This window comes from Macrobrachium nipponense, chromosome 20 (assembly GCF_015104395.2).
Source record: "Macrobrachium nipponense isolate FS-2020 chromosome 20, ASM1510439v2, whole genome shotgun sequence".
In the NCBI taxonomy this organism is placed as follows: Eukaryota; Metazoa; Arthropoda; class Malacostraca; order Decapoda; family Palaemonidae; genus Macrobrachium; species Macrobrachium nipponense.
Window position 1 is genome coordinate 23,438,788 of NC_061089.1, and position 22,500 is coordinate 23,461,287.

Here is a 22,500-nt window from a genome sequence, read left to right on the forward strand (position 1 = left end):
TATATATGTGTGTGTGAATATTATATATATATGCAATATATATATATATATATATATATATATATATATATATATGCAAATATATATATATATATATATATATATATATATATAATCCTAAGCTTCGACAATCTGATAAAAAACCCTTTTAATAAGAAGCAATCTTTTTTAGTTAAAAAAAAAAAATATATTGTGCCGGCTGTCTGTCCGTCCGCACTTTTTTCTGTCCGCCCTCAGAGCTTAAAATCTACTGACGCTAGAGGGCTGTAAATTGGTAACTTGATCATCCACCCTCCAGTCATCAAACATAACAAATTGCAGCCCTCTAGCATAAGTAGTTTTTATTGTATTTAGGTATAAAGATAACCATAATCGTGGGTCTAGCTACAATGTAGGCCAGACCACCACCGCACCGAGGTTAAAGTTTCATGGGCCGTCTCTCATGCAACATTACACCAAGACCACCGAAAGATAGATTTATCTTCGTTGGCCTTGATTATACGAAGTACTGGAAACTCGATTGCATCTTCGGGCATTTTTTTTATTTGTGATTTAAGCCCTCGATAGGTACAGTTGGACACAGGTTTATCTGGTACACCGTCTTGCGAGACTTCGAAAAATTACATGGTAACAGTGTTTACTGAGGGAGATGTGGGGGGAGAACCCCTTTTCTGCTAACAAGAGTTCCACCAATAAGTTCTGGAGTTCGTTTGGTCGGCGGAGTTATTAGGTATGGTTGGAGAAACACACACACATCACACACACACACACACACACACACACACACACGGAGTAAAAAAAAATCTGAGCAGTTTATATCGTTGTAATGAAGATTGTTGTCTCACTTGTAATATAAGTTTGTTTATTAAGGTTCCATTTAACTTTCGGCCAAGACGTTATCTTACAACTGTGTCTATTATTATATATCGGTCATATTCATTACACAATACTTAAAATTGATCAGAATTTTAAAGTTATATTGGTATTGCCGAAAAACACGAACATTATAACAGGATATTTTAACCTTATCACGTAAGCCAAGTTTACAGCATCAGTTGCAGTGCGTTTCCTACCAATTCTACAATAGGAAGCTATAAAGAGAAGCGCAGCAGCACTTGATTGAATATACCCAAAAAATCAATGAATTTGTCAGGTCTCTGACACTTAGCTCCTCTCTCTCTCTCTTATACTAGCTAACTTATCTCTCTCTCTCTCTCAGCTATACTAGCTAACTTAGTGACAAGAAAAACCTCTGCGCTCAGTATGCAGTTCTGATATTTCATTAGTGTATTCATGAGAGGATCAGTGACCCAATAATATCGAAGATAAGCATAACCATAAGCATAACCAAAGCAAAGAAATTTCTCATCTCTGATACTGTAATGTCATAAACTCTTGTTCTCTTGAGTGTTCGCTTGATCTATTACCCCATTTCATAACATGAAATTAACGATTGGATCTCTCTACAGTCAGTTCCATTATAGAATCATTAAAAATAGAATAAAAAAACTTTATTCCTGATATACTATCATCAAAATCGAAGGTGTGCGGCAAAAATTATCGCCACCAATCCTTTGCCACACAGGATTAGCTGGTTTGACGTTTCTGACAACCTCCTAGGCCACCCTTACCTCCCCGCGCAGTTCATACAAATGGAAGACGAGCAGTGCAAACGGCCAGCAAGACCTCTAATAAGGCACTAGGTAGTACAGAACTAATATCGATACAGGAAGCTATGAAGGCGCACAAAATTAAAAACTTAAGAACGTCACATGACGTAAACAACATGTGTGGGACGACTTCTGCAACACGTCATATGACGTGGTTGACCTTTTAAGGGTTAACTGTTGTTTTTTCTAAAATTATGTATGCACTGATATATTATAGACTATATATTTCGTTGACCTCAGGTGATAGGTGAAGTCATTTGGGCTTTCCTTATAGTGGCTGACATAAAGAGAGTATCATTTACTGAATTGACAGTTACCGTTTAAAATGTCCCACAGAGCATATGACCCCTATATTCAGAAACGACAACGACGCCCAAAGAATATGCCACATTTTTACTCTTGTTCATATAACTTACGTTTTAACCAAAGATACATTGAAAATATCAGTAGGATATAAAGCATTACATTTCAAATAATGGAAACTATTTTAATAGACTCCAAGAAGCTAATAAGCGAAAATAAGTGGCGAAGTATCTTATCTGTATCGGCCACACCACAGTGAACAAAGTTTGCAGGTAAGGCAATTTGCCAATACTTTTACCGACCTCACTGTATGAAAACAGTGCTCGGCGAGTCATTCAGTTCTATAATTCAATGCTGTTAACAAGAAACGGTGATTAGGAAGACATCAAAAACATGTGGGGCCTGAGTAAGTAGGAATGTTTACTGCAATACTCTCATTATTATATGGAGGCATTATGCCTTTTTTTTTTACAGATACTTCGAATATTATATCAAGAATATCATGTTTATAATAAAAACTTGTTGTGAATTATGTTTATTAAAACATATAATCAAATAACTAGTGAGAACAAAATGAGAACATTTTATGTCCTATTACAAAAAAATATTAACATTATATTATACAAATCTAATACCTTGAACATCCACCCTCTCTCTCAGTCACTTCCCTCAATCTGTCGGGCATCGAATGAACAAAGTTGAAAATTTGCTGTGGTCTCCGTCTACAAATTTCCCACTGAGAGTTGATGTGAGCCACGAGTTGCTGTGTTGTTCTCTCATGTTCCATTTTCCATGTGTTCACCATCTGGGCCCACACGTGTTCAATCACATTCATATCTGCTCCTTTGCTCGGCCATTCAAGAAGCAGGCTGCAGGTTATCCTGTCCGGCAAACCACTCTTGAACAGCACGAGCAGTGTGAATGGGACTCCGGTCGTGCATGAACAGGATGGGCCCTGGTGGGAAGGGAAAATTCCTTTTTCGTAACGAAGGCAAGAAGGAGGTTTGCAGCAGCTCAACATACTTAGCTGCTGTAAATCGTCCCTCGATACGGAACACATCACCCATACCATGCAGACACGCCCAGCCCCATACGTTGCAGGTGACATGGCCGGATCGAACCACCTCAACGATGTTACGGGGTTCATATCTGAATGAGAGAAAAAAATGGGGGTGTATAATATAAATCTTATATAATATGGACAATTTAAATTCTCAAGTGATGAACAACACAGAAAGAATTCTATTGTCTAATTATTTATTTAATATATTATATTTCAGGAAAAAGAGCAAATGATGCCACTGTCCCTTACCTAATACTTATCTCAGAAATAGCACTCTTATTTATGTTTACTCCCTTTATATATTTTGACAGTCCACTTCCGTGGAACAAAATCTGAAGATTAGTAATTAATATAAAGAATACAATTGATAATTGATGCAAGTAATGATTTTGCTTATCATACCGAGTTCTATTTGTTCGCCAACAAAGCAGCTTCCCATGCAGTATGGACGAGAAGCACTTCTCGTCAGTAAAGATGACCCACCCCCAAAAGTCCAAACCCTTGTCAGCTTGACATTGGGCAAAATCAAGCCTTCCCGCCTTATGTCGCTCTGTCAAGAGTTCCTTCGTCGCTGGAGTTCTGTGATGAATCCCAGCAGCATGGAGTCTGCGTCGTACTGTCATCGATGACACTTCTAATCCAAGGTCTTCACGAATGGCCTCGACGTTGGTTAAGGGTTGCTCTCGAGCTGCCCTGATAATGGCGTCATCCTCACCTGGGGTGGTTTTCTGTGGACTCCCTGGCCTACTAGCTAAGAGAACATATCTTAAATGTTTAACCTATAATTTAAATAACATCGCAATCAATTCTAGATTCTTCTAATTTTGTACTCGATGGATTGATCATAATTTAGTAAACATGGCCATATATTTTTGGTTTCAAAAGCATATCAAATAGAACAAGATTACATATTTCCATAATATTCTTAATTTGGTTGGTGGTTATTAAAACTGTAAATCATTCCTGAGCCATCACTGAAATGACATTTAATAAATAAACTATTGCTATCATAAGAGACACAATGACTGTGACAGGGTGGGCACAAATAAAATGCTCTTATAGGCTTAATTTTACCGAGACAACTCAATCGACTATCTAACTTTTTTCATGGTTGAGGTCGCCAAGGGTCAACAACCCACCGGTGTGGAATTATGGAGGTGCACCTGAAATATTACTGTGGTGTTGGAATGGCTGTGGATATCTGTAGTCTAACCAAAATACGTTTAAGAAAGAAACTTTTATATTAAATAAGCAAGATTAAATAACCATGAACAATGTAACATATCCACCAATCATTCAGCATAAACAACTTACGCAAGTCGTTCAAGTTCCCACTCTCCTCCCACCTCTTATCCACAACTGTACCGTGGCGGGGGACACACCAACATCACGTGCAATGGCTCGTATCGAGAAGCCATTGTCGCGAAAAGTGACAATTCGTCCTCGAAACGCCAGATTTGTAATTCATGGTCAGTTGTTATGAAGTCTGACCCATTTAAAAATCCTGCTGACGACCTCACCTCCGTTGGGATTCAGACTGTGTTTCGAGTCGAGTAAAACAATACCATGCTTCATGTATCATTATATCGTTCCAATAGGGATCATAATCACCATAGTATGAAATAAAGATACTACTGTTAAATATAATATGCTCACGTAATTATTGTTCCTGTTAATAATTACATTGAGAACTGAATGCTCGAGCACTGCTTCGTAAAATGAGCTCGGTAAAAGTGTTCGCGAATTCTGTAACCTATTTCTCTGTAACTAAGATTCGTATAAGTACGAGATTTTGCTATAGTGTAGTACACCAGTACCGTAATTTATAAGAGTATCATGAATCACAAATTATAAAGAATAGATACTTGTCCTGTACGAAAAGGCAAAAGGCCCGATTAGCCAGAAGTGGATATGTACACAACAGAATAAAAAAACTTCGACTGCCCTCTCCCTCCACCCCGACTTCCACCCCCTTCTTCCTCCTTCCCTCACCTCTCCTCCCCCTCCCTTCTCTCTCTCTCTCTGAATGTTATTTCAGTTTAAATATATTTTGTACGATTTTTTTTATCTATCCATCTATCTAATCTAATAATAATAATTTACAATGTTGTTTATATCTAACGATTCACTCGGTTGTTACCTGCCAGAAAGGCTGGGATTATGGTACGGTACGGCACGGTTGATATTTAGCCTATGTGTACGGTACGGAATTATGCAACGACAATTTTACCAAAGTACGGTACGGTATAGTTCAGGTACAGAAAAAATGTGCAAATTCCGTACCTACTACCTCACCTTAGGCATGTATATATTACTTTTGGTCTACGTTGAAAACAAGGGAACAATATTAATGAATTATTAATAATACATCATCCTCCGACATATTTCATCATTACAAAACACTATTAGAATGAATACTGCTCAATATATGACGTTTACCTAAGAACTTTGGCCTATGAATAAAAACCAGAGAGTGGCACTCTAAGGAAAATGGACCATATTGGCGGTATATGCCATCTCAGCTGCTCCCAGAGTCACGCACGTGATACGCACAACATCCTAAAACATTTTCCAATATCACAAAACTATACTAGTTTGCTATTATGCACACAGTCCTACATGAATTTGCTAAGTAATAACTTTTCTATTCGCAAAAACACACAGAAATTGGCACTCGAAGGGGACCGGACCATATAGCCATATACGGCATGTTAGCCATGAACAAAGTCATTCATTTTATAGATACATCATCTTCCGACATATTCCAACATTGCGAAACACTATTAGAATGAATACTGCTCAATATACGACGTTTACCTAAAAACTTTGCTTTTTTTGTAAAAAAAAAAAACAGTGTCACTTGAAGGAAAATGGACCATATTCAGTATATGGCATCTCAGCTGCTCCCAGAGTCGTGCACGTGATACGCACAACATCCTAAAACATTTTCCAAAATCACAAAACTATACTAGTTTGCTATTATGCACACAGTTCTACATGAATTTGCTAAGTAATAACTTTGCTATTCACAAAAAAAACACAGAAATTGCCACTCGAAGGGGGCTGGACCATATGGCCATATACAGCATGTTAGCCATGAACAAAGGCATTCATTTTATAGCTACATCATTCTCCAACATATTCCAACATTGCAAAACACTATTAGAATGAATACTACTCAATATGTGACGTTCACCTAAAAACTTTGCTTTTTGCACAAAAATCCAGAAAGTGGCACTCGAAGGAAATTGGACCATATGGCGATATATGGCATCTCAGCCACTCCAATGGTCACGCATGGTGTAGTTACACAATCTAGCCAGACTTTCCAACATTGAGAAATTGTTATGTAACAACTTTGATTTTCGTTCACTAACCTCTTAATGGTGCATGCAGGTCAACCTCAACCCGAGCGATTCTCAGAAAAAGGTGAAGCACTGGAGACAGACATTGGCAGGTCCAAACACGGTCACAGCTTGTAATAAGTAGAGTGGACGTCTGCAGGTCGATCACACCTAGATTTGACATGGGCAATAATTTATGGGAAAAAACATTATTTTAAACACGCCTCGGGTTGCGCGCGACCTGTCGCACCTATTCAGGGTTAACAAAGGGTCGGGAAACTTGTGGTAACAGCATCAGCAATAACAACAACAACAAAGTTATTAACCATAGTGTCAATAATAATAATAATAATAATAATAATAATAATAATAATAATAATCAATGCAAGCAGTGAAGACAGCCGGGGGAAGGTAAGGTAACCACAGGTGCGGATGATGCATACATTCCTCTTAACGTGCAGAGAAGTGCGAATTTTCCCATGAATGCTAAAACATTTACACTTACACCTCATTTACTTCCCATTGGGGATGACCATGCGAAGAAGAAGGGAGAGATGCTTATTTTGAAAGTGCTCAACCGCGAAGTTACCCGCAAAAGAGTAAACCCCGACCTGACTAGTCTTATTCATATATTGTTCAAAGATCATCAGATACCATATGTACCAGCCTTAGTTAATCATCTGCAAAATTCAGGTGCAATTGAATGGAATGAAGAAGGAGAATTGTCCCACTTGCTTAACGGATATAACATTTTAGATGTGGCTAGAGAATTTCAAGTGAATAAGAGGATGGATAATAGCAACATCCCCAGTTATCATTATTTAATCGAACATGAAGTTATTAGTGAATGGATGGTGAGAAATACCACTATAAAAAGACAGATAGAAGCATGGCACAATTCGTCTAGGAAAGGAGGTAGCAGAATAATGAAGAGCAAGGTAGCAAAGAAAAAGGGGGATGTTTGGCTGCTGTATTGATGAATCATGAAATTATCAAAGGTGGAGAATCACGGTGGTGGAGAGGAGAGGACGTGGAAACCGTGACAAGTTTAAGGTGCATTAGTGCACTTAGGCTCGCCAAGTGCTGATGTGCACACTCCCATCTGCTGTTCAAGATGGCTTCTTCACCTTGCAAGCTGGTTTTGGGGAGTTTATGCGAGACCAATTTCAAGAAGAATGAGTGTTTCCTGGTTGTAGCCACTAACTGTGTAACATGTCGAAATTATGGATTAGTTGAAGACATCGTGAGGGTTTACCCTTATGCTGACATTGCGGGTCACTGTTACAACAGAGCTGGGACTAGTTACTCTTCATTCCATCACCGTGGGAGGGAAGGCGCGGCCATTCTGACAGTACCCGAGGGATAGAATGTGTTCAGTGCTGAAGAACCCGACCTTCCCATCATTTTCACGTTGTTACCCCAATATGGAATTGGTGCACCCATGGAAGACAATGAATTCGCCAAATCAGTATCATGTATTCTAAGGATGAAGACCATGTGGAAAGGTTGCAGAACAATACAAGAGAAATGAGATACAATCACTTATATTCAGCGTTGAGGAGTTTAAAAATTCAATTAAAAAAGTATCGTGTGAAGATGTGAAGTATGTCCTATTCCCCGCAGGGATAGGACAAAGTGGTCGCATGAACTGTGTCTGGTTAAACCAATACCTACCTGTGATTATCTCCTTTGGCTAGGAGATGTAACGCCACAGAAAGGTCAAATGTATAGTTGTCAAGAAGTCAGTTTTATCCTTCATGGAAGAGAAGTCTTAGGGAGATGTTCGGCTGAAGGATTCATTTTCCAAATTGAGGCGTTTGGAAGTGATGGACACTGAGAAATTAAGCCTTGGGGTTGAACAGAGCATAGCTGTGTGATCCGCTTATGTAAAAAAACTAGAAAATATTTGCCAATCTGTATATGTACATGTGTATGTATGCATGTTCCATTATTTTGTATAATAAATACAATTAATTTTTTATACTTTTTATTCATCCCTTCTAAGCTGTATGGTATATATGACCTCAATAATGTGTATTGCCAGCTTTGTGTGTTCAGCATGTGTAGCGATTATATCATATATGTGAATAGCAGGGTGTGCCTAGATTTATTTCCTGAAAATCGGCCCTGTAAATTTTTAAACAGATTGGCCACTCCCATAACTCTATCAAAAGAGGTAGAATATGAATTAGGTGTCATAGGGGTTACGCGCCAAAACGAATACTACGCCATCACACCAGAAGATGAGGATTTCACACTTCAGTTAAAAATCACCTTAATCAGAGTTCGACAACTTGCTCATACGCTTTCACGTATGTTCTCGCTGTTGGCTTATTAGTGGGGGATATGAATAGATTGACTAGAGCACTCAATACAAACATTACAGAACAACTGGAAACGTTTTGTGGTGCATACATTTGGGGTGTAATGCATAGGTAAGAGTTATTTTCATGGAATGATGATTTGAAGCGGATGAGCCTCACATGCATGAATGCCAAGGTTGTGAAAGTAGGAATTGTTTTAGTTGTTGTAAAGTTTAGTGTTAGGGCTGCGTGTTTATTGGGGTTTAACATAGGAGTGCAATACATGATTTATGGTGTGGAGGTGAGATATCACCACTCCAAAACTCCCTATCTCGGTGATCACAATATTGATTACGTTTACTTATATTCCAACATTATTTAACCCTCATCACTGGGTGATAAAACGGTAAATATCCTGGACTGTTTTATGTTGGAATGTGGACGGGGTAGAGGTTTGCATAATGTAGTTTATAAACCTTTAAACACAAATGTGGTAGATTACGTTTCCATTGGTGTGACGAATCAGAAGGGGGAGTACATTAAGTTTATTAAACGTTAAAGCATGTCATGCACCCTTCATATAAGACCTAGATGAATGAAATTATGTGCAGTACTTCGCCAGTATGACTGGTATATGTGAGCAGTCTAGGCTGCTTGGACAAGTACATGAATAACTCAGCGTCCGGGTTTTTTAATAGGTTACCTGCTCCCATGTTCCTACCGAATGGAAGCGAGTATGAAGTGGGTCTAGCTTCGATCATGTTTCTGGAAGTTTATGCTGTGTTATCAAGAGATGAAGAATTCTCCCTCCAGTTTGTTACTAAAAATAATAAGCACGCCTATATCTATAGACCGACGATGGCTGTGTTAATGGGGGACATGAAAAGGCTGGTGAGGGCGCTTAACAAGGATATTTTTGAACATTTAAAGGTATATTTCGACAGCGAATACATAAACGTTTTCAACAGTAACAATGTATTTGGTTGGGATGAAGACAGCAGGAGAATTATTATACCTCATGTTAAAAGGGGAAGATTGAGGTGGGGGACATTAAAAGAGTGTCCGTCAAATTCAGTAATAAAGCGGCCATATTGCTGGGTTTTAAAAATAATACCGCGTACGAAGTTTACGGCCCCGATGCGGTGAATGCACATCTCTCGGTTGATTCCTTACCCAATAATTGGGGTGTAGATTATACGTATGTGTACACCAATATTGTTCAACTGACTGTTTTTTGGAGGAAAACTAGTAAATATATTGGATTGTTTTACATTAGAGAGCGGCAAAGGGAAGGGGTTACACAATATGATATACAAAGCACTGAACACGAACAATCTAGAACAGATTTCAATCATAATCTCCGACCAGAACATAAGGCGCATTAATTTCAATAATGACTCGAACATCACCTGTGTGCTTCATATAAGACCTAGATAGGGAGTTAGGTATAAAACCTGCATTCTCTTCCACCTTAATATTCAAGGGAGATATCAAAGGTTTTTTAACAGGTTTGAAGGTCATCTTCACCCCACCCTCGGAGGTCGAATTTAAAACGTTGTTCTCGTCCAAAACCTTAAGAAAGGGAGCGGGTCTAGAAGACATTCTGGTTTTCTATCCGAATCATAGAAGAGTTGGAGGTGTATTTTCAGTCATAGCCGGCATTGCATGCAGGGTACTCCTTTTCCTGTTCAATGCTGCTAAACCTTCCGTTAAAGAGTTTGGTCGATCAGTGCTTTCGTATGTAGTGAATGATCAGCTGCCCCTGAGGGAATCTTTAAAAAGCCGCGGTCGGGTAAGAAGACAAAGAAGAAGAGGAGAAAGAAGAATGGATGGATTAAATCGAGAAGTAAATATAAAAAGGATGTGTATGATCTTCTTTAATTCATTCACCTTTTGTCAGCGGGTGCGCACACACGCATTCTCTCCCTCTGGTAATTTTGTGAAATGTCGGGTGTGGCTCTTAATGTGCCAGGGACAGGAAACAAAGTTCCTGTCTCTTCATATATCACGGGTATCCCAGAATTGTTCCTGAATGTGAACAAATGTAGGATTATAGAAAGTTCCATTAATTCGAAGGAAAGGTTGGATTTCACACCTAGCAACAATTCTATAAATCAAATCCTTACTGATAACTATATCGAGTTTCGTATTAACGGTGTCATGGATTCCTTCTTGGATTTGTTGAGTATAGCTTTGGAATTATACATCACAGTGGTTAGGGGTGATGCACAGCTGCCAGTCGATGCACATGTTGCACTCGTTAACGGTATAAGCAATACGCTTACGCTTTTTAAATCCATCTCTGTCTTCTTGAACAAAAAGTTGGTGGAATCGTGTCCTGTTTTTACTGATCAACCATACATAAAAATGCTCAAGAGTGAGAAAACCAGAGCGCTACCGACTTGTGGTATGAGTGGAATTTTCCACAATGATTTTCACGCCACGAACGGTGTTACACAAACCTATACAGCCGTTCTTTCGGACAGATGGGTAGGTGAAAAACTCAGGTGATGAGCTCTGTTAAGACGAGAGTTCACACATACTTTACACTCCTTATAGATCTAGCGAGCATAGACATGTATTTGTTGGATTCTGTGGATTTGAGGATAAGGCTTGAAATGGCTAATAACAAATGGGTGATGGGTGCCCACACCTAGACTCACTTTATCCTTAAATGCCTTTTGGATGTATTATACGTCGACCAAAATTGTCTGTTGGGTGTTTGATTGACTACGATACGTCGACTACAAAAACTTTTTTAAATATTCCCGGAAAAATAGTTATAGGCCTAGTCTGCAAAAAATGTTTAATCACGCGCCTTGAGGGATGCTGGGAGTTCACAGATCAAGCTGTTGTTTTGTTTACAACCGTTACCCAGGCGCACATGAGCGAATTGCTTTCTTCTCACACCAGCAAGCACCAGCGACGCGTCGTCGGAGAGAGATCTCTTGCCGCATTCGCGTTTTGCAGAACTTTTGCGAGTTTTAAAGTATTTGTGACATAACAGGACGTTCAGAGAGATGTCCTAAGGTTGCCAGGAGTGTGAAAGGGGCATATTGCCTGTCGGTAGTGATCATGTGAGGCAAGTTTTGGACTTGGATGCTGAAGAGGGACCAAGCACCCAATGTGACCCAGCTTTCCAACGCCGTGGTGTGCAGCCTCGTGTGGCCGAAAGTGTCCAAGGACCACATCGTGTGCCTTTTATAACCCCTAGGAAGCATTGGGGTGTCCTGAGGGGCATTCGTAACATTTGGGAGACCTCCAACAAAAGGACATTGATGAGTACTTGTTGGAGCTCGATCGAGAGCAGCTCAAAAGTCCTCATTTTGATGGCAGTTGGTCATCTAGTGACGAGGACATCACGCCCAATGTAAGTATGACGAATATTTGCCCCCAATGTTTATACGGGAGTCAGCCTGAAAGTGAGCTGGAATTTAATGGTTTTAGTGCGTATGAGAGAGAGTGAGGAGGAGGAGGAGTCGCCGAGTTTTGTTGTTGGGGACGAAACAGAGAGCGAGGGTGAAAGCAAGGGAGATGGGCCAGTAGGGGGGTTGGGAGTGCGAAGCCGTGCCCGAGCACGTGTGCAGGCAAGGGACCGTAGAAGGTCGCAACGTCGCGTCAGACAAAGTTAAGACCGTTCATCCGAAAGTGATGAGGGGTGGTCGGAGGACCCCACCCCGCCTAACATGCACCCATTCACGGCAGCACCTGGACTGACCATACCTGTTCCTCTCACTGCACTGAAGTTCATTCATATGTTCCTGACGTGGGAATTGCTGGAATACCTGGTCGCAGAGAAAATGGATTACGCACTGTACTGCCGTGACGAACTGCGGATGACGTTGTCGTATCGCTGGCGGGGCTGCAATCTCACGGACATGGCACATTTTTTGGGGCTCCACATTTTTTTTGGAATGATGCCTGCTGCCGACATCATGCAATATTGGAGGCGGAATTTTTTTTTAAGTACGCCCAATGTGCCCAGCGTTATGGCCCGTGATAGTTTCCTGGCGTTGGACAGGTATTTGGAAGGGGGTCCGACTCATGCCCATGATTACAACAAGTCATGAGCCCATCCAAAAAGAGATCGTGCAGCGGAAGAAGACACGTCGGCAGGGCTGAGTTACATATGAGGAGTTTCGTGTCCAACGGCCTACTGTCATTGGGCACTACAACAGGCACATGGGAGGAATTGATCTCTTTGATCAACTCATCCAGTATTATCCCTTTGCCAGGAGAACCAGAAGGTGGACACAGAAGCTCCTCAAATACGTCCTTCAGTTGGCACTCCAGAATGCCTACATCCTCTACTGTGGGTACAATTCTGACCTCTGGAGGTTGTCCCACATGCAGTTTCTTGAGGTGGCCGGGAATGTCCTCATAAACTTCAATCCACTGCCCCGAGCTACAGATCTGCCCCGAGCTCCAGATCTGCCCCGAGAGGAAAGTTCAGATGTTAGGAGGGCCAACCTCAGTCGTCCTGCTCCTGCTGCTGCTGCCGCCACCCCTGCTGCCACCGTCCCTGCTGCTGACGCCCCTGCTGCCGACGCCCCTGCTGCCGACACCCCTGCTACTACTGCCGCTGCCCCTGCTGCCGCCCAGTCTCAGATTCAGACTTCCCGTCGGATAGTGGACCCTGTGTGTTGGCTGCAGCCAGGGGATCACACACTGGAGCTCCTAGAAGGGAGCAGGCAGAAACGGTGCCGGGTGTGCCATATGAATGGCGTAAGAAGAGACACCTGCCAGGTAGCACTTTGCTGCAAGTACGGGGAGTGTGACCGCAAATACCACAGTGCGGTCATATATTGGAATGCGCCGACCCAAGGGCAATGAAGGGTGCAGCGGACCGCTGAAGGGCGGCCCGTCGGCAGTAACGTCGCGCGTCTCCCTCCTCCACCTGTACCTCGTCATGTCGAGAGAAAAAAAATGCAAGACTCTTCAGTGGAGGAGGAAGAAAACAAGAATAGAACAAAGAGTCAGGATTACGTGTGAGTATTCTGCATTGATTTTATATTTAGTTTTATATTTAGTACAAGTTTTTATATATCTGCATTTATTGGTGTTTTGTATATTATTTCGTTTTCTGTAAAATAAAAAGTTTTTCACCTGCATTCCTTTTAGTTATGTATTTGTACCAGAATAAAAAAATGTAATATTTTATATATATATATATATATATATATATATATATATATATATATATATATATATATATATATATATAATCATATTGGTTTTTTGGTGAGCACAAAATCCAACATTCCAGCGATATTCAATCATTTACCTTGATTTTGCAACAAACGGGATGTCTCTAGCACAATATTTCGATTTTTGGTGAATTTTTGAAAAAAAACTGTCCTTCTCTCCGCATGCGGTAACTAGGCCGAAAATCTCAGAAATGCTTGACTCCCTTTGTCGTAATTTTTGCACCGTTTTGTATTGGGCCTTACATAAAGTGTTAAACATGAAAATGTGTGCAATTTCATGTAGAATAAAAAAAAAATAACTGATGGCTGTAGCTTTCATCAGTTTTGAAATATTTTTATATAAATCACGATAAATAGAAAAAATTCGACCTTTGGTCAACTTTAACTCAACCGAAATGGTAAAAAATGCAATTGCAAGCTAAAGCTCTTACATTGTAGTAATATTCAATCAATTACCTTCATTTTGCAACAAACGGGAAGTCTCTAGCACAATATTTCGATTTATGGTGAATTTTTGAAAAAAACCTTTTCCTTCCCACCGCACGTGATAACTCTGCCGAAAATCTCAGAAATGCTTGAGTCACCTTGTCGTAATTTATGCACCGTTTTATATTGGGCCTTACATAAAGTGTTATGCATGAAAATGTGTGCAATTTCATGTAAAATACAACAAAAAATAACTCATGGTTGTAGCTTTTATCAGTATTTGAAATATTTTTATATAAATCACGATAAATAGAAACAATTCGACCTTTGGTCAATTTTAACTCAAACGAAATGGTCAAAAACTGCAATTGTAAGCTAAAACTCTTACATTCTAGTAATATTCAATCAATTACCTTAATTTTTCAAAAAACAGAAAGTCTCTAGCACAATATTTCGATTTATGGTGAATTTAAAAAAAAAAAACTTTTCATTCCCTCCACGTGCGGTAACTCGGCCAAAAATCTCAGAAATGCTTCAGTCACCTTGTCGTAATTTTTGTACCGTTTTATATTAGGCCTTACATAAAGTGTTATGCATAAAAATGTGTGCAATTTCATGCGGAATAAAACAAAAAATAACTCATGGTCGTAGCTTTTATCAGTTTTGAAATATTTCATATAAATCACGATAAAAAGAAAGAATGCGACATTCGGTCAATTTTAACTCGAACGCAATGGTCGAAAACTGCAATTGTAAGCTAAAACTCTTACATTCTATTAATATTCAATCAATTAACTTCATTTTTCAACAAACGTGAAGTCTCTGGCACAATATTTCTATTTATGGTGAATTTAAGAAAAAAAAACTTTTTTACGTCCGTACGTTACGAATTCATGCATCATTTTGTGATAATATTTTCTCTGTGTTGCTTTGATCATTTTACAATTTGCTATATCGTAATTTAGTGTACAATACAACGAAAAAAAATTAACTCATTAGCTTTAACCGTTTTGCTCACAGCGTGATTTGTATACAATTATATATGACATTTTTTTTTGCGCTGTCATATATTCCAATATTTATATATGATAATGATATTTTTTTCATTTCTTGCCGTGTCATTTAGAAAGTAATGACAGGTGGGTGACGGAATACCATTTCAAGTATTTCAAAAGGGTCAAATGTTCTCATTGGAGTTCTAGTGGTAAACGGGCTGTATGCATTCATCAAATAAAAAGGTTATAATAATTTGTTGATGTTGTTAACATACTACATCATATAATTTTTCTCATTTCTTGCAAGCGTTCGGTTCTTCTAAGTCCCATTATTTCTCTTCCTTAGGATGAGCAGGAAAGGAGGGGTTGTTCCGCACGGGGCACATGTGGAGGACGAACGTCAAACGATACAAGGTAATAAATCTAGAAGATTGTGTTTTTATTGTAAAATTATTTAGCAGTCTGAGGTTGATGATAAGGAGTCGTGGCGGTATTGTTTTTGACTGGTTGGGTACTTTCAAGGGGTTGTTAAGCCAAAATGGAGTTGGGTATTTTCTAGGGGTCGTGAAATGGTTTTTTTTTTCATCCGTAGAGAATATTTTGAGCCAAAATGGAGTTGGGTATTTTCTAGGGGTCGTGAAATGGTGTTTTTTTCATCCGTAGAGAATATCTTGAGCCAGGGGTTGTGTATTTTCAAGGGGTTGAGCAAAACCACTGCTGAAATGCTTGACGGAGGGCTTCTACCTCATCCTCGGCGTCGACTTGCACAAAGATATCGTTAATATAACGGACATATCTGCGGGGGTGCTGCATCCTGGTGAAGACCCGCTCCTCCACAGTGCCCAGATAAAAGTTAGCAAAGAGGACCCCCCCCTGGGGAGCCCAACCCCACCCCGTCCTTCTGGCAGAACATCTGGCCACGGTGGGTGAAGAAAGGGGCCTTCTTCGTGCAGATCTCCAGCAGCGTACAAAGCAAGGTTTCAGGTATGTTGAGGTGCGCTGGCGACTGATTCCAGTAGACAGGCTCAAGGATGATATTATTATTATCATCATTATTAATATTATTATTATATAAAGGACAGCCACACATACAGAGTTAATAATGCACTTCGAAGTCTCCTCAGTGGCCCTTAGAACGCTTCTCTCCGCGACTTTGATATTGGACAATTGTTTCATTGTGTTTGTTGGTTCTCTGGAGCTACGAGAAGGAAGGAAGGAAGAAACAACACTGGTACTGTTGTCCTTAATAATAACAATTACTAAGGTATTATTTCTAAAAAATTAAGTGTATTGGTATAAATAAATACACACACACACGCACATACATATATATATATATATATATATATATATATATATATACATATATATATATATATATATATATATATATATGAATAACTTGATCACGAAGTATATAAAACGTTATGTTATGCATATATATATATATATATATATATATATATATATATATATATATATATATATATATATAAAGAGTATAGCCAGCAGAACACATACTTAAATACAGACACACTTAAAAAATATTACTAATAATAAATAAATAAAACACTGAAGGTTAACCTACCATTACAGAGGATAAGGACATACTAAGAACAAAGCATAAAAAAAAATTTTCGAGAGAGGCAAAGAGTTAAGACAAATACAAGGGAGCAGGGGTTGTTTGACAGTTCAGTGAAGGGACTCGTTGTCTAATATTTAAATTTTCAAGAATAAGTTGTTCTTGTGGGTTGTTTGTATAACCAATAATCTTAAAAATCTTCATAGATGATTTCGGTTTTTGCATTTAATTGTATGGCTACGTATATTAGAGGATTCTGGATTAGTCAATCGACATCCGGTTATATATATTAATATATAGTATATCTATATATCTATATATAATATAATATAGATATATAAGATATATATATATATAGATATTCATGTCAATGATATATATATATATATGTATATATATTGGAATATAATATATATATGTATATTATGTATATATATATACATATATAGATATTATTATTTATTATTATACAATAATATATATATACATATATATATATATATATATATATATATATATATATATATATATATATATATATATATATACACAATAAAAGGAGCCCATAAAAACACCAAAATATAGAGAGAAAAATTCTTTATTTCAGAGACCACTGTCTCCCTCTTCAGGTAGATGTATGAGAAAAGTTTACAGAAAAGGTGGTATTTATACCAAGTGATCCATCCACAGGTAAGCCAATTTAGGTCACTCCTGCTGGTAATCTTCCTTTAATCTTCTTATGCGTTGGTTGAATGAAAATCTTGTTGATCATATCTGAATCCCATGCTCCTTTTGAGATGTTCATTACCTGCCTCTCTTTAATTAAGGCCGATTCCATCATTTCACTCTTGTACCGACAATTGCTGCTATAAATTATACGTGACAAGTTCCAGTTTATTCTATGGTTATGTTCATTTATATGGTTGAAAATAGCTGAGTTCTGTTGTCCATACCTAACTGACCGTTTGTGTTATAATAATCTCTGGGGAAGGGATTTTCCTGTAAATCCGATGTAAGACTGGTCACAGTTCTGGCATGGGATTTTGTAAACGCCTGTGTCCTTGGGGGTTGTCTTTTGTTGGACATTAATCAGGGATTTGGCTAAGGTATTTGGGTAAGTAAATGCAAAAGGGTTAGATTTTCCGAGGGTCTGAGTCACTGTCTTAATCCTGTCCGGTGTGGAATTTTTATTTTATTGTTGGGTGTATCTCTGGTCTTGTCTTGAGGGGGTCGGCAGAAAATTACGTTTTCTTTGTGAATTGCTTTCTCAATTATATGGTCAGGATACTTTAAAGACGAAAGTTGCTTACGAATTAGTTCAAATTCTTTTTCCAGGAAATCTGGGGAACAAATTCGTAAGGCTTTTAAGAACAGGTTGTGCGACACCTATCTTGATAGCAATGTTGTGACAGCTAAAGTAGTGAATGTATGAAAGTGAGAACGTTGGTTTTCTGTACAAGGTAAATTTGTATTCTGTCGTGTCTCTGATTATTAAAACATCAAGAAAAGGAATTTTGTTGTCTGTTTCCCATTCAACTTTAAATTTGATGCTGGGAACTAATGCGTTTAATTTTGAAAGGAATTCATTAATATTGCCCCATTTTGGGATTCTAAGGACTGGTATTTGTCCTTTCTTGTTATTGATTTATGGTATTTGTCACATCCAACAAGGTTGATTTAAATTTTGTATTTATTAAGTATTAAATATTGTTAAGTTTTCTTGGGTGTTTGTTTCTGCTGACCTTTAGCACAGACTTACATTTATTACTGACGACAACTAATATAATAAGAACTTGCATAACAACCCCAAGTGTTGTAACAATTCCCAAGGGTTGTAACTATAATATATATATATATATATATATATATATATATATATATATATATATATATATTTATTATATATATATATATTCATATATATATAATATATATATATATATATATATATCATTCGAGCTACAAATGTCCTTTAATATCTAATTTGCTCTACCTTGGAATTGATATATTTTCATATATGTATCAAAGGGGAATTTTTAGTTGATAATTTCGTCCCCTCATGGGATCGAACCACTGTCCAGTGGACGAGAACGAAATCAGGACGGACAGTGACGTTGCTGAATTGGCCAACAGAGAGGCTACGTCACTGTCCGTCCTGATTTCGTTCTCGTCCACTGGACAGTGTTCGATCCCATGAGGGGACGAAATTATTATCAACTAAAATTCCCCTTCGGTACATATATGAAAATATATCAATTCCGAAGTAGAGTGAATTAGGTATTAAAGGACATTTGTAGCTCGAATGATTTATATGAATCATGGTTATGTGATAAAAATTCATATATATATATATATATATATAACATATATATATATATATATATATATATATACATATAACATATATATATATATATATATATATATATATATATATATATTATATATATAGTATACGTAATGTACGTATGTATGTAGAGAGAGGACCGTGAAAGAGAGAGTGAAGACTGGGTATATTATGGTAATAATAGTTATTATAATAATAATAATTGCATTATATATATATATATATATCTATAATATATACATATATACTATATATATATATATATATATATATATATATACATGCATGTATGTACGTATGTAATAGAGAGAGAAAGAGAGAGAGAGAGAGAAGACTGGTTATATAATAATAATAATAACAATAATAATAATAATAATAATAATAATATAATAATGAAATAATAATAATAATAATAAAAATAATAATAAAAGTATTATATATATACGTATGTATGTATGTAGAGAGAGAGAAAGAAAGAATACTGGATATTATAATAATAATAATAATAATAATAATAATAATAATAATAATAATAATAATAATAATAATAATAATAATAATGACTGTATTATCATTACATATAGTAACAATAATGATAAGGCGTCAAAATTAATCCCCAATACTAAATTCAACGTCAGTAAACTTGAAGAGAAAATAAAGAAGGAAAATAAAAAGAAACTCGTTTCAGAACATCCGAGGAGAATACTGGACTGGGAAAATGTAATTAATGATTTCAGTTGAGGCAAAGTTGAAAGGGTGAAGATAATCTCCTACGCGAATTCTTATGTCGAAAGAAAGACTTCAGTCAAAAGCTCTGGGAGCAAGAATCCTTCTTCATCCAAACACGAAGAAGAAGAAGAAGAAATACTCGGAGCCGAGCCGGGAAAGAGGCGCTCCGAGGCCGGCGCTGGAGCCTTCCTCGAATCGAAAGAAGCCGCCGCTCATCAGTCAGTTGTAGAAACTAGGACTATTGACAGCTGACATATTTGGGTAACATTAATCATTATGATGTTTGCTCCACTTATTGTAGCTTTTTGTGCACTTGCAGTTGTGGCCTGTGGTTTGTTTAACTCAATTGTTGAGGACCTAATGACGCTCAATTGGGCTGAAGGACCTTCGAGTGTATCACAGGATATTTATCTTATAGCTGTGGAATCTGTTCATCCAGAACTTGATGATGAACAAACCTTTTGGACGCCAGGCAAAGCCGTCGCCATCACTTGTATGGGTGTGGCCTTGTTGGCTGGCCTGGCGGTAGCTGCTTACCGAAAATACCAGCAAAAAGGAAAGTACATTCACGGACTGGAAAAAGATCTGGAATCGCAACGAACCGAGGTGGCCAGACTGAGAGATCGTCTGGAAACGCAAGAAGAACGACATGCAAAGACAGAGGAACACCTAGACGAGATGACCCGAGACATTCAATTGTTGGAACACCAGCGAGGACGTTTGGAGGCTGAGAAACAGATGCTGGAAGAGTTTCTGGAAAAGAGTAAGCTCCAGGAAAGTGAAATGGAACGTCTCTTGAAAGGAGCTAGGGAGCAGAACGAGTTTCTGCAAAATGAAATTGTGGAGAAAAATCTTATGATTGAACGGAACGCAGTTGAAAGAAAAGAAATGGAAAGTCGTTTGGAAGAAGAAAAGAAAGCAAGAGACAGAGAAATCGAGACATTGGAAAAGGAGCTGAGAAGTCGTTTCCAGGACACGATGGTGACGAAGGAGAGAGAGCTGGAAAGCGCTCTGAAGGAGGGAACCGAGCTCTCCTTGAGATTAAAGGAATCTGAAGCCACCAATCGAGTGTTGGCTTCGGAGAACAAATACTTCAAGACGGCCAATGACGAACTGAGAGAAGCTCTGGAAGAGAAAGAGAAAGAGGGCGACCATCTGAAGAATTCGAAAGAAGCTTTTACACGAGAAATTGCTGGGCTACGACAGAAGAATGCCGATCTCCAGAAGCAAATCGAAAATGGAGAGGAAAATAAAAACATTTTGAATGAAGAAGTTCAGCAGATGAGAAATTGGGTAGCTGAACTAGGAGGTCAGAATGCCAAGATGGAGGAGGAATTGGCTCATAAAGAACTGGAAGCAAAGTCGACGAAGAATTCTCTAGAAAATGCAGAAGAAAATAACAAAATTTTAAATGAAGAGGTTCAGCAGATGAAAAATTGGATAGCTGAACTAGGAGGACAAAATGCCAAGATGGAGGAGGAATTGGCCCGTAAAGAACTGGAAGTAAAGTCGATGGAGAATTCTCTAGAAAATGCAGAAGAAAAGAACAAACTTTTAAATGGAGAGGTTCAGCAGATGAAAAATTGGGTAGCTGAACTAGGAGGACAAAATGCCAAGATGGAGGAGGAATTGGCCTGTAAAGAACTGGAAGTAAAGTCGATGGAGAATTCTCTAGAAAATGCAGAAGAAAAGAACAACATTTTAAATGAAGAGGTTCAGCAGATGAGAAACTGGGTAGCTGAACTAGGAGGTCAAAATGCCAAGATGGAGGAGGAATTGGCCAATAACGAACATGAAATAAACTCACTAAAGAATTCTTTAGAAAATGGAGAAGAAGTGAACAAAATCTTAAATGGAGAAGTTCAGCAGATGAGAAATTGGGTAGCTGAACTAGGAGGGAAAAAGGCCAAGTTGGAAGAAGAGTTACGTAATAAAGAACAGGAAGTAAATTTACTGAAAGCAGAAGCTCAGCTGATTAGAAACTGGATAGCTGAAGTCGAAGGTGAAAAGGCTGAAATGAAGGAAGAGTTAGCTAAGAGGGACCAGCAAGTGACTCTACTGATGAACTGTTTAGAAAATGAAGGAGAGAAAAACAGACTTCTGAATGAAGAACTCGAGCAGATGAAGATGCGGCTGGCTCAATTGGAAGCCATGAATTCAGATATTAAGGGTGTATTGACCCAAAAAGAAAAAGACATTATGTCCATGGCTAATGCTCTAGAAACCGAAAAAGAGAGGAATAAAGAATTAAGGAAAAACTTGCTGAAGCAACTTGAAAGACTTGATCACATAGTATCATTGACCTGAACCATGGATAAATGATTTAGATTTGATTGACAACAAAGGGTCACTACCTTCCGCCAAAGTTGGAGATAGTGTGAAACCTTCAAGTGCTGCAAGATCAAAGGCATAGATAGACATGGGAGGTAAGAAATGAAGTTTCCCTTAACTTGAGAGCCAACACCTGTTTGGAGGAAGGAGGACCAGCTCTCAGGATGAGAGCCAACAGCTGTTCGGAGGAAGGAGGGCCA

The 22,500-nt window shown here is 38.2% G+C and overlaps 1 protein-coding gene across 1 annotated transcript; it reads left to right on the forward strand.

Annotated features, from left to right (window-relative positions):
• Window positions 1–20,329: 20,329 nt before the first annotated feature.
• Window positions 20,330–22,276, forward strand: LOC135219883 (myosin-3-like). Its single transcript, XM_064257029.1, has one exon. It carries the CDS (start codon window positions 20,330–20,332, stop codon window positions 22,274–22,276), a length of 1,947 nt encoding a protein of 648 aa, XP_064113099.1.
• The last annotated feature ends 224 nt before the right edge of the window (window positions 22,277–22,500 follow it).